Raw genomic sequence first — 13957 nt, 5'->3', positions numbered from 1 at the left:
ACCAAGCCACATAACTCTTGGCTAATGCTCTGGTCAGGTTATGGGGCCAGCAAGACTGTCAGACTCAACGTGTGAATAAATCTGAAAGAAATATAGATGTATTGTGGCAAAGTTGTGACAATTTCAACGCTATTATTTTAAGGCCTTTAATTTTAGGGCAAGCCTTTTCTATTCCCGGTAACTTTACGCAGCAAAACATCTGACCAAAACGAAGCGTGCAACGGATGTGACGTCATGACGTGTTGACGCAGCTTTGGCTGTGGAGGCGACTGTGCCTCCCTGACAGTAATTTCTTCTTACAATCTTTTTTTTCAAGATTTTTTTTATCGCAGTGCGAATGACAGTCCGTGAGGGACAGAGACACCTTTCATGTAGTGTAAGCCATCGAAAAATCGACTCCATGGAGGTCGCGGACAGCCCGCTCAATCTCGTAAGTTTCGGTCTTGATGTTGCAATAACACGCTAACGTTACTGTAGCCAGGAGATTGCATAGGTAACGTTAAGCTACATTAGCTAACCTAGCTCCCATAGTAAGTTAGCGGCTAAACGCACTGTTGTTTGCCTTGCTCGTGCTGTTGTCTGGTAGCTTGGACATGCTTCACGTGACGTGATACATTTTGGTTATGTCCTCGACAGAACAATGTTTGACGTTGGAACAAAGTATTGTCAGATTTAAAGTATTTGATTATGTTGATATGGCTATGTGATGTTAAAAGTTATAGTTAACGGCGAAGGACGAATGTGTTGCTAGTTAACTTGTTTGCAAGGCCATCTGATAATAACCTACTGTTAGCATGTTATTTTAAAATGTCATATGGCTACACTGTCCCCAACCTCAGTTACACAGGATAATATATAAGTATTTAGTTCATCTTTAATATGTCTCGTTGTTGTCAGTTAAGGACAATGGCAGTGGCATTCCCCTGAAGACAAGTTGCCTAATTTGATTTAACGTTACAGTAATTTTGTAATTAGCGTTATAATTAAGGAGGGCGACGCTATAGATAGATAAATAAATATAAATCTGTACTTTCGGGGGGGGGGACTTCGCATGTCACAGCAGCAGTACAGGAACGAACCACACGGTACAAAGAATAGGGCAAAAACAATGTCTAATAATTATATGTTAAAGAAATGTATTGCACTGTGCCAGAAGTTACAGAGAATATAATTGTAAGTCCAGTTAGAGTCCAGTAAGACCTCAGCAGCCTCCCAGTCCACTGATGTGCTGATGAGTTGAACAGTTTGATGGCCACCTGCAGCAATGATCTCTTTTAAGTCTTTGGCTGAAGACGCTCCTCTCTCAATAATGTCGTGGATCTGACAGCATCATCAGTCACCACCTCCAGAGTCCAGCTCAACTCCTCCAATCACTGAGCCAGCCTCAGGAGTATCAGGAACAACATATATACAGTATATAGAGATGGGTGACAAATGAAAGGAAAAAAAACAATGTAAAGTGTATGAGGAAGGTGTTACTTCACCATGATTTACCATACCAGCTTTAGTGCTCCTTGTCATAGATTCTCCAAGTGTGTGGACCTCTACTGGAGGGATGAACACAATTCTCCCTAAAGATATTCCCTCATTTGGTGTTTTTGATGATAGTGGTGGATGGAAATGGGGGTTCAGAAGACAGACTAGGTCGAAAGCTAGTATATGGTTGTACAGTGTATGTACAGTATGCTAAATTGTATAGTTATAGTATTTCCTCAGACTCCTAACCATCTGGATGCATTATTCTGCCCACTGCACGCAGTAACTGGTATAGGTTCCTTCCCCATGCGACCCTGCAAAAGGATAAGCGAGTGTAGATAATGGATTGATGGAAAGAAGGATGCCTGGCTCAGTGACTTGAATGTAATGTTAATAGATGAGAGGCACAAACTGGAGCTAGATGGTGGAGAACGCTGTATAACCTGCCGCTCCAAAACCTCCAGTTCCAGTGTTCAGTTTGGTTGAGATGTAGTGGCTGTGAAGACCACAGCATATGATTTACATTATCTTCATCCTCATGTGTATGTGCTTTGAATCCTCTTTCTAACAGCCGGGCCACACTGCCTGCGTCGTGGAACCTCTTGCTTTTCATTTCGGAGCCCATGTTAGCAGATTAGAGCAACCACACAGCCCCTGTGAGCAGCGCATCTCACGCGCGGCTGCAGCAATGCTTCATCTAGAGAGTACTGCTCTCACCTATTTTTTCCGCGACACACGCATGGCTTTCAGCAAAAATAGGCAGTGAAAATGATCTGTTCATAGTCACATTGACATCATACCAGCAAAACATACACCTTTGACTATAGTTTCGATGTCTGTATTTAAGTATGTCACAGACATGAGAAAAATATAAACATTTTTCTGCATCCGTTTCAGATTAAAAGCCCTCTAGTGTTTCTGTGGACAGAATCCCTGCATTTGTTAACAAGGCTCTTATTGTATTGTATTGTATTGTATTTATTAAAGGCAAACTCAGTGTAGACAGATAAGGCTGGCAGTAGCAGTGCCGCAGCAGCAATGCTGTCTGTGTGGTCACCACACGCGTGTGAGCTGCAGCAGTTCAGCGAGGTAGCTGCCACCCACAGGTAGAGGTAACCAGTGTGGTCCAGGTGTAAGTCACTTGATCTCTTCCTCTTGCCATCTTGATCCAAAATCGAGGTCAACTGGGCCTGCTCAGAATTTGTATACATCTCACAGAGCATGATTCAGTCATTTAATTATGCCATGCAGTACACCTGTATGGAAGCACTTGCATTTATTTCTCCACTTATTTACTCAAGTTTTTCCTTTTTAACATGTCACACCTCTATCATAGATTAATCTGTCTTTTAAATTTTCTTCATGTAATCAATAATTCCCATGATCAGTATATTATCCCGGAAATATCACAATGAAAATGCAATTTATACAAAATCAGGGCAGGTTATTCTAACAAGTTTGGTTGGAAATAAAAATAACGTGGTAAAATGTATTTGTTCTAGCAAAATAAGGCTCCAACTATTGATTACTTTAATTATCTATTAATATGGTGATTATTCTCTATTAACTCATTAATCATTTCTATAAAATGTCAGAAAATAGTGAAAAATGGCCTTTATAATTTCCCAGAGCCTAAGTGAAATCTTCAAATTGCTCATTTCATCCAATCATTAGTCTCAAACCCAAGATATTCAGTTTATCATTATCATATATGACAAGGAAAAGCTTCAAATTCTGACATTTGAGAAGGAGCAACCAGCGAATGTTTGGTATTTTTGGTTTGTAAAAAGAGTAAAACAATTCTCTACAACATTTACTATCTATGTTTCAGTTCTGTAGCAAAGTCAGTGTTGTAAAATCAGCTCTGTCTGTGACCAAAGAGGTACCCTTGATTTTTGTGATATGGAATATTGAATTGAACAACTCCTGCCCTCTGCCCCCCTCTCTCTCCTTTCCCCCGTCCTTCTGTCCGACCCCCTTCCACCGATTCTTCTTTCCTAAATTCGGGGCGTTCCAACCTCATTTTAACATCTTTGTAATGCATTGCACTCCTTGTCTTTTCTGTTTTTGATATCTCTAACTCACTTGTATCCAATTCTTTCGTTATCTTTCTCCTTTCCTCCATGTTCCCCCAATGTGTCTGCCTCTCTTCAGGCTCATCAGCAGTGCAGGAAGGCAGACCGTTTGCTAGCAGCTGGAAAGTATGAAGAAGCCGTCTCCTGCCATGGAAAAGCAGCAGGTATATTCTGTGACACTGACACTGCGTCTGTGACACTCTCTCCACCTTTGAGGATAGCTGGTCTAACACAGGCATATGATATTCAATTCAATTTTATTTTTATAGTGCCAATTCATAACAGAAGTTATCTCATTGCACTTTTCCTATAGAGCAGGTCTAGACCTTTATAATATTATTTATAGAGACCCAACAAATACCACCATGAGCAAGCACTTGGCAACAGTGGCAAGGAAAAACTTCCTTTTAAGAGGCAGAAACCTTGGACAGAACCAGACTCAGTGGTGGGCAGCCATCAGAGAGAGAGAGAAGGGGGTGGGGGAGAGGGAAGAACAATGCAAATACCACCTAGAATTTTAAAATAATAATGTAATTGTAGTGGCAATATAAATATTAAGTTAATAATAATAGGAATGACAGTCATAGGAATAATAATGACAACAATAGTAACAGCGCCAATAACAACAACTGTAGCAGCATTTGTCGAGCAGGAACACAGGGGCAGCAGGTGGCCCACAACCACAGATCCAGTCTCTGCAGCTCCGGAGGCAGAAATACCTGCTGAAAGTGACAGAAAGAGAGGAGAGAAATGAGAAAGCACAAAACTACGTGAGAGAGAAGATGTTGAGTTAGTAACATGCAGTAATGGGATAAAATGCATACAGAGGGAGAGGAGAGAGGAAAGAGGTGCATCATGGGAAGTCTCCCAGCAGTCTAGGCCTATAGCAGCATAACTAAGGGATGGTTCAGGGCTCACCCAAGCCAGCCCGAACTATAAGCTTTATCAAAGAGGAGAGTCTTAAGCCTACTCTTAAATATGGAGATGATGTCTCTGCCCAACCCAAACTGGGACCTGATTCCACAGGAGAGGAGCTTGATAACTGAAGGTTCTGGCTCCCATTCTACTTTTGGACTTGAGGAACCACAAGTTACCCTGCATCCTGGGAGTGCAGTGTTCTAGTCTGGTAATAAGGTATTATGAGCTCTTTAAGATACGATGGTGCCTGACCGTTAAAAGCTTTGCAAGTGAGGAGAAGGATTTTCAATTCTATTCTGGATTTTACAGGGAGCCAGTGCAGAGAAGCTAATATTGAAGAGATATGATCTCTTTTCCTAGTTCTTCCTGTCAGTACACGTGCCGCAGCATTCTGGATCAACTGGAGAGTCTTAAGGGACTTATTCGGGCAATCTGATAATAAGGAATTGCAATAGTCCAGCCTAGAAGTAACATGCATGGGCTAGTTTTTCAGCATCATTTTGAGACAGGATGTGCCTGATTTTTGCAATGTTACGTAGGTGAAAGAAGGCAGTCTTTGAAGTTTGTTTCATGTGGGAGTTAAAGGAAAAATCCTGATCAAAGATAACTCCGAGGTTCCTTACGGTGGTGCTGGAGGCCAGGGCAATGCCATCTAGAGCAACTAGATCATGTGGAATGTGGATATGGACTGTAGTGGAGAAGAGTTGTGCGACGTGTTTTAGTTTTGATGGACTTGCATTGTAGCTCACGCTGGTCTGTACCTTGCTGTGTGTGCGTTCTCAAAGTAAGAAGTTGTTTTTGAAATGTAACAATGGCTATGATGTTACAGTGCTGACTTTCAGCTTATTAGTGTTCACATACATATTTGGTGAACAGTGTAGCATTCGCAGTCCTTGTTTTGCATAGTCCCCCAATTTTAGGAAAGTGCTGGCTAAACATACAGTGGTGTGAAAAAGTGTTTGCCCCCTTCCTGATTTCTTATTTTTTTGCATGTTTGTCACACTTAAATGTTTCAGATCATCAAACAAATTTAAATATTAGTCAAAGATAACACAAGTAAACACAAAAGGCAGTTTTTAAATGAAGGTTGTTATTATTAAGGGAAAACAAAATCCAAACCTACATGGCCCTGTGTGAAAAAGTGATTGCCCCCTAAACCTAATAACTGGTTGGGCCACCCTCAGCAGCAACAACTGCAATCAAGTGTTTGCGATAACTTGCAATGAGTCTTTTACAGCGCTGTGGAGGAACTTTGGTCTACTCATCTTTGCAGAATTGTTGTAATTCAGCCACATTGGAGGGTTTTCGAGCATGAACTGCCTTTTTAAGGTCATGCCACAGCATCTCAATAGAATTCAGGTCAGGACTTTGACTAGGCCACTCAAAAGTCTTCATTTTGTTCTTCTTCTGCCATTCAGAGGTGGATTTGCTGGTTTGTTTTGGATCATTTTCCTGCTGCAGAACCCAAGTTCGCTTCAGCTTGAGGTCACGAACAGATGGCCGGACATTCTCCTTCAGGAGTTTTTGGTAGACAGCAGAATTCATGGTTCCATTTATCACAGCAAGTCTTCCAGGCCCTGAAGCAGCAAAACAGCCCCAGACCATCACACTACCACCACCATATTTTACTGTTGGTATATATGTTCTTTGTCTGAAATGCGGTGTTACTTTTACGCCAGATGTAATGGGACACACACCTTCCAAAAAGTTCAACTTTTGTCTCATCAGTCCACAGAGTATTTTCCCAAAAGTCTTGAGGATCATCAAGATGTTTTCTGGCAAAAATGAGACGAGCCTTAATTTTCTCAGCAGTGGTTTTTGTCTTGGAACTCTGCCATGCAGGCCATTTTTGCCCAGTCTCTTTCTTATGGTGGATTCATGAACACTGACCTTAACTGAGGCAAGTGAGGCCTGCAGTTCTTTGGATGTTGTTGTGGGGTCTTTCGTGACCTCTTGGATGAGTCGTCGCTGCGCCCTTGGGGTAATTTTTGTCGGCCAGCCACTCCTGGGAAGGTTCACCACTGTTCCATGTTTTTGCCATTTGTGGATAATTCACTGTGGTTCGCTGGAGTCCCAAAGCTTTAGAAATGGCTTTATAACCTTTTGACTGATAGATCTCAATTACTTTCTTTCTCATTTGTTCCTGAATTTCTTTGGATCTCAGCATGATGTCTTGCTTTTGAAGATCATTTGGTCTACTTCACTTTGTCAGGCAGGTCCTATTTAAATGATTTCTTGATTGAGAACACGTGTGGCAGTAATCAAGCCTGGGTGTGGCTAGAGAAATTTAACTGTGTGATAAACTACAGTTAAGTTATGTTTTAACAGGGGGGGCGCAATCACTTTTTCACGGCCATGTGGGTTTGGATTTTGTTTTCCCTTAATAATAACAACCTTCAATTAAAAACTGCATTTTGTGTTTACTTGTGTTATCTTTGACTAATATTTAAATTTGTTTGATGATCTGAAACATTTAAGTGTGACAAACATGCAAAAAATTAGAAATCAGGAAGAGGGCAAACACTTTTTCACACCACTGTACATACAAGCAGCCAAGGACTTTTTATGGCCAAACATATTGAATGTTCTCAACTGTCTTAACTTAATCAATCACCTGACCTCAGTACAGCTGAGCATGCATTTGACTTGCTATTGGGTTGTAGCCATGCAACCAAAAATATGAATTGAATATGAAATATTTGAATTATTGTTAACTTTTCCTGTTTGTTTCTGCTCCCTGTAGTTGGGGACTATGTATAAAAGGGCTACAGTTCCTACACTGTTTATCTGGTGTGGATGTGAACAGCCTCAAATGAAAGCTAAGATAACACATTTACCTCACAGTGATTGTTTCATTTCCAATCCATTGCTGGAGTACAGAACCAACACAGCAATGCGTCACTGTCCTAATATTCTGTCTGCAGTGTATTAAATTGCATGGCAAAACAATTGATGCAATTTGCGACAGCATTCATTGTGTGAGTTGTAAAGTATGTATGGTAGAACTGCTTTGGTTTTAAAAAATGCAGCCTCTATTTGCATTAATAATGGAAGTTTGTGGACTCAGGAACAGGCAAAGTTGTTGGCCTCCCCCATGTTGCTTAGTTGTCTGTCTCTGTCTCTCTCCCAGATCTTTTGACAGATGCAATGAAGACAACAGAGTGTGAGCAGGTGAGACACTCCAGTTTGTGTGTGTGTGTGTGTGTGTGTGTGTGTGTGTGTGTGTGTGTGTTTTCCACCATTCATGCATTTATGTTCACTGAGATTAAAGCACTGGTTAACAGCCTTCAGTCAGGTCATCTGGAGGCTAAAATAGAACAACTGTTGTATTGTATCGTCATAACATCTGGGTAAACCAACAAACTAATATCACGGCCAGAATATAGAGATGCAATATCACCCCGCTGAAGACACAGAGAATTATCTCTGTTAACAGAGTGCTCAGTAAAGGCTCAGTCTAAAACCCTTAAAGCAGGCGTGTGGAATGCAATGGAATGGAAGAGCCCAGTTATTGTATTTAATATTGCTTTTTGTGGGCAGAATAGTCAAGTAGAAGTACTGTTACTTTATTTTTATTTTTTAAAGGGGGGGAGGATACCAGATTTTATCAGTACTACTACTCTTATCAGTACTCCTTATCGGCCTGGAACCTTTTTATTACTAAACATAGAATAAATTCAGAATAGGATTAAAAATATTCATATTGTTAATGTTAAAAAATGTTGTTTCGAAAGCAGCAACAGCAGTGTTTACAAAGGCTAAATCACTGTATAAACTTATAATCTAACATTAAAACTAACTGAAGAATTGGACATAGAAATCACTCACAGTCACTCATTCATCCTGTTCCTTGTCATCCTCCCTCTTACTGCTGATGTGGATTCACTGCTGGACAGGTGAGGCTGGTTGAGGGAGGAGGGGCTGCAGTCTCAGTCAGTAAGTCTATAAGAATTTGCCATATTTTAAGATATGTGGCAAATTAGGCTTAACAGTTAGGCTAGGCTGGATACAGTCAGCTTTCGTTTTGGCTTGTTCACAACAGTTTGCTATTAGCCTAAAGAGCAGGCTATGGCTGTGTAAAACAAAGACTGGGGGCAAAGCGCTTTCTGTAAATGTATGCTTGGTGAACAGGCGTTTTGATATGTTACTCTTGGCTTTTTACTTGTGAAGGTTTTGTTGTACTTACAGTCACGAGTATAGTTGTCGTCAGATCCTCTCGGCTCTGCTGTCCACTCTGTGCGTCTGTGGTGGGGGAGGAGCTTAGCCCAGACACAGAGGGCAGAGGAGAGACTGTATGCGTGACCATAAATTACACCAAAACCATATTTCCTACTCTGCTAATCTCACTCCGATAACAGAACCACCTTTTAAAAAATCTCTGGGTACTTAAGACCCAATTTAGAACCAGTTCCAATTCAGAACTGGGTTTTGGGGGGCATCCCTACCTGTTTACTAACGCTTTACAGACAAGGCTGCATACTGTTTTAGTTTGATATGTCAGTGTTGCAGTTAATATTGCGAGTGCTGTGGCTGGTGTTGATACTCTGTGTCTGTAGGCTCGTCTGTCCATGGAGCTGCAAAGGGACAGTCATATCAAACAGCAGCGACTCATCCAAGAGCGCTGGAAGAGAGAGGCTCGTCGTGAGGCAACAAAGGCCCGACCTGGCCCAGTGCAGCCCTCCAGCAGCCCAGCCCTCCTTACCCAAACCCAGTCCACAGGCCAGCTCCAGCCCCATGGTTCCCCAGGCCTCTCAGCTGCAGAGTGTGGAGGATTCAAGGAGAGAGAGTACGACACCTTGCTCTTCCAGCTTCAGACTCGGCAGACTGGAGGCTGCCAGCCTTTGACTCCATCGTGCCCTGGATCTAAGACCACCAAAGACGACAAAACTCGCCTGGAAGAACAACAGACCACGATCGAGGACCTGCGGCGACTGGTCGACCACCTGATGGACGAAAACCAGCGGCTGGTGGCCGACAACGAGCGGCTACAATCGGAAAACGCCCGGCTGCGCTCCGAGGCAGCGGACTTTGTGGAGCGTTCGGAGCTCTGGGTACTCCCTCAAGCAGGTGCCGCTTTGGGAACAGGGGGGGGGCAGGAGAGGAAAAGCACGGGGAAGGGGAAGGACATCGCAATCCCTCAGCTGCCACCGCTGGAGATGCCAGCTCAGGAAGATCTGTGTCTGGATGACCTGCCTCCTCTGGAGCTGCCAGAGGACATCCAGAATGAACTACAGGAGCTACTGGACAGGGATAAACTGTGATAAAAGACATGTTTCTCTCTCTCTCACACACACACACACACACACACACACACACACACACACACAGGCACCAGGGTTCAATCAGTATGGCTTTTGAGTTTGGATGCCAAAATGTTTGACATCTGAAATTCACAGGCTCTGTCTGATCAGACCTCTGCTCAAGTTAAAGGTAGAGCTCCGCACTCTGCACTTGAAGAATGATACAGGTAAAAGTTATCAGGTGCAGCAGAGTGAGGGAGATGTCAGTCAGTCATACAGTCTTGAGAAGGGGTCTAACACCTGTACCACTAATACAATGCAATCTAAGTCAAAGATAAAGGAATAGGTCACATCAGTGAGGTTGTATGTCAGTATGTCATACAGTGAGCTCTGTATCAGCCTTCAGGAAAACAACTGAAGTTGTCCGGAACGTGTTGTTTAGATTGAGCGTGAAAGTTCATTCGTGAGTGAGATCTGAATGGTAAAAACAATGGAGAAAGACGAGCACATGTAGGCTTCAGTATCACTGTAGGGCTGTCAGCCAATGACTGTAGAGATTGATTAATGAAAAATGTTAATTAACTCTTTAATTTAGTAAATATTAAATAAGCAACAATAATACATTGTTTTATTGTTACATTGGTGGATTTCTTTTGTAATTTGTGTTATTACAATGTCAATGTGATTTTGTATTTCCTTTTTTTACTTAGTGCACCAGAACCTTGAAATTCTGTTTTCGTTTTGGCGCTCTAGTTTGTGAATGAATGTTCTTCCAGGAATCCAGGAGGTAATCGTGTAATCGTGGACCCACAGCAAAGTAGTTCCGTTTCAGAACACTTAAGATGCTACACAAGCTGGTTGGAGTACATGTATGGTTATTTTCTGTGCTTTGGTCCTCTATCAGAACATGTTCCCAGCAGCCTCAGTTGTTATGGAGAATGTTGAAGTGAAGCAGCACCAACACACTCACTTGATGTTACACTGACATACAAACTCCACACTGATTCATCTTACATGAGTGGCTTGAGTGGATAATGAACTGCTCCTTTAGGGCATCATTGGAAGTGCTCAGCACCAACTTGACCTATTAACAATGTCAAAGGTATTGGTCTAACCCTACACCACACACACACACACACACACACACACACACACACACACACACACACCTATAGATCAGGATCGTGTGCAGTGGGAAACACTGGAAACAGTCACAGAAAAGCATATTGCTGTTGTTGAGGACAAACTACATTACTGCATTTTTAAATTTTCTTTTAGAGTACTTGAATTAAAGGCTTCACTGATCATTTGTGTGTGTAGTGATTTTTTTATGAGCAGGTGACATGACATGGCTGCTAATGAGAGAATAAGCTCTCTTTCTGATTTTCTTGCAGATTGGTGTTTTTGTGCAACAACAGCAATACACACACACACACACACACACACACTGATGGCATGAACTAAAACCTGAGGTTAATGGGAATGAAGGCTGAAGCACACAGGGGATAGAGCCGTGCAGACACATCCAGTCACTGCTTGTTCACACTGCGAGCAACTAGGCTGATGGGTGGGCTTTCATAATGCTCTCCAATGAAAGGGCACCTTGCAAATCACCTGCTGACCCTTTTCCAACAGTCTAGTTTATTAGACTTTTGAATGCGTTTCATCTTCAGGGCAGACACTGCCACATCTGTACAGACTTGAAACTCACTTGTTGGACTGAAACAATTAATTGATTAATCAATTAGTTGAACAGAAAAGTCAATATTTTGATAATCAATTAATCATCTAAGTTTTAGTTTTTTCAGCAAACATGTAAAACATTCATTGGTTCAAGCTTCTCTCATGATCTTGTGAGGATTTTCTGCTTCTCTGTTTTATATCATTTTAGCGAATAATTGTTTTGGACTGTTGTTGAACAAAACAAGTAATTTGAAGACGTCATCTTGGGCTTTAAGAAATTTAAGAGGTGCATTTTTCTCTATTTTCAGACCAAAAGATGAATCCTTAATCATGAAAAGAATTGTTGTTAGTTGCAGCCCTATTTGCTTGAGTAACACAATACATCACATCATGGCAATGATGACATATCAAGCATGTTGTGCGAAGTTAATTTCCATACCTTATGGTAAGGAATGGAAAGAAATGGTTGCCTGGAAGTCAAGAGAAACACATTCAGAAATCTAAAGCACTGTTAGATGTTGGAAGTTGGTCAGCAGGAATGAAGTTAAACGGACTAAAACATGCAAACACACTGGTGCGGTTCTTTTAAAGCTGCATTAATCAGTTTCTGTTCACAAGGTGGCTAAAGAACTCCAAAAGAAGTTGATAGAGACAGCCTGGATAGATTATCAACTTGTAAATCTGTTATGGCTAGCATGTTAGCAAACAGTCAACTATTTACACATCCAGCAGACGCAGAGCGACATTAGCATTCATTTGGAGTTGTGTTTCTGGCTGATGCTCTGCTTGGGTCTTCAGCAGCTCCTGAGGGAAATATCTGGCATCAGCTGCTGCTGTCTGCTGGGCAGGCAGTGTGCAGTGGCTTTATTAAAGCTTGTTTGCTGAAAAACAGCTCCTTGCAGTTAGGCATGATGAGAGCGCACAGACACTGAACCATAAAGTAATTGTGCTGTAAAACCAAAACAATGAGCTAAATGGCTCTGCAGGGTTGCCTTGTGTTATCTGTGGATACATCCCTTCGAGCCTCACCTTTCCCATTATTTAGACATTTGATTTGGTGTTGATGTAAAAAAACTTCATTACTGCAGCTTTAACTGATCTGAGCAAAGCACTAAATCTGGCAGTAACAGCTGTGAAACTTTGATTTCATCAACAATGAAGACGTGTGATTGGCTGTTGTTGGCACAAAGAAAAGACTTGCTTGCAGTCTGAATGCATGTGGCATGTGCATGCACACACTATCACACACTTTGAGGCATTTGTACAAACTCATGGACTCAGAACAGCATTTCTTTCCTGGAACAATAATCACATGCAGAACTGGCTGCAAACAGGACATTATGCTGTGTTCACGACCTATGCAAAACAGATAGATAGTGTTTACCTTAGCTTTCCGAAAATACCCGTTTCTTAGTAAGGGTCAGCATTAGGGTCAATCCTAATGCTGACATGTGGACAACTAGAAAAGAATGTTTTCTTTTTAAGTACAGCTAATTGATTTTCAACACAATATCACCTTTTATGATCACAGCTCTTGAAAGCTATGGCAGGACACAAAGTCTTGGCCCATGTTTGTTTTATCATTGACATGATAATGTTAATGTGTTCTGAATAACTGTCAGGTTGTTTTGATTATCATTCTCATAGGACGTGAATGCAGCATTACCATGATTACAGACACACTTCATTCAGCTAAAGGGAGTCACTTCACACTTGTTATTGATGGCCTGAGTACAAAATGAAAGCTTAAACTGCCGGCTGGCCGGCTAGCGTTAATCAAAGCAGCCGAAACAGCTTCAACAACCCTCCAAAACTCTGTACCTTCTCAACAAACCCAACCCGTGCCTTGGACAACTTTCTGTACTGTGGTGGCAGTCACATCTTGGGGTCTTTTCACTTAATGTCTGACAGGAAGGTTAACCAAACTGTCCATCAGACAGATGAACACTGACTGAAAACAACAGTTCTAGAGTCATCTCAGCTCTTTAGAGTGCCACTTGGCTCCTAACAAAAGCCCACATCTGTATCCATGACACACTCATTGGTCGGAATAGGTATCTAATGCCATGTTAGCACGGGCCCCCACAGCCTGCTGTAACCACACTGTGCCAAGTCATGATCATGTGTTTCCACTGTGGCTTCACAGCAAGGATAACCATTATTACTGTTGCCTTGTGGCCCTGCTTGGTAGCAGAGCTGGCCAAGGAGATTAGCGGTGCTTTGTTAGCAATGCTATCATTCAATAAACGGTGGTTACGTAACAAGATATGGACACATTCAGCACTATTTGCTCTGTGGATCAGTTTTAAATATTGCAGAGAGGAATAGTACTAGCAGAAACACCCACAGTGAGCTGTTTCCCCCCCTTCACATATACAGACTAAAACACTAGAAGTGCGATGGGCTGCCATTCATTGTGAATGGAACCTCCAAATGGCAGCCATGTCAACCTTGATTCAAAACTCAAAAGTCACCTAGCGGCACCACAAGTTGATAAAGGTTCAACTTTATGCAAATTTCTACTGACGTGTTTTGATTCCCTTGGGAAACAAGTACTACCAAAAA

At 41.9% G+C, this 13957-nt stretch overlaps 1 protein-coding gene across 1 annotated transcript; it reads left to right on the top strand.

Annotated features, from left to right (window-relative positions):
- The first annotated feature begins 197 nt into the window (after positions 1-197).
- nrbf2b (nuclear receptor binding factor 2b) lies at positions 198-13658 on the top strand. The gene is made up of 4 exons (XM_044178377.1): positions 198-430; positions 3631-3715; positions 7600-7640; positions 9026-13658. Exons 1-4 carry the CDS (start codon positions 338-340, stop codon positions 9728-9730), a joined length of 924 nt encoding a protein of 307 aa, XP_044034312.1. The 5' UTR covers positions 198-337; the 3' UTR covers positions 9731-13658.
- The last annotated feature ends 299 nt before the right edge of the window (positions 13659-13957 follow it).

The sequence above is a fragment of the Siniperca chuatsi genome, linkage group LG20 (assembly GCF_020085105.1).
Source record: "Siniperca chuatsi isolate FFG_IHB_CAS linkage group LG20, ASM2008510v1, whole genome shotgun sequence".
Taxonomy (NCBI): Eukaryota; Metazoa; Chordata; class Actinopteri; order Centrarchiformes; family Sinipercidae; genus Siniperca; species Siniperca chuatsi.
This window is presented reverse-complemented; position numbering and strand designations above follow the sequence as displayed.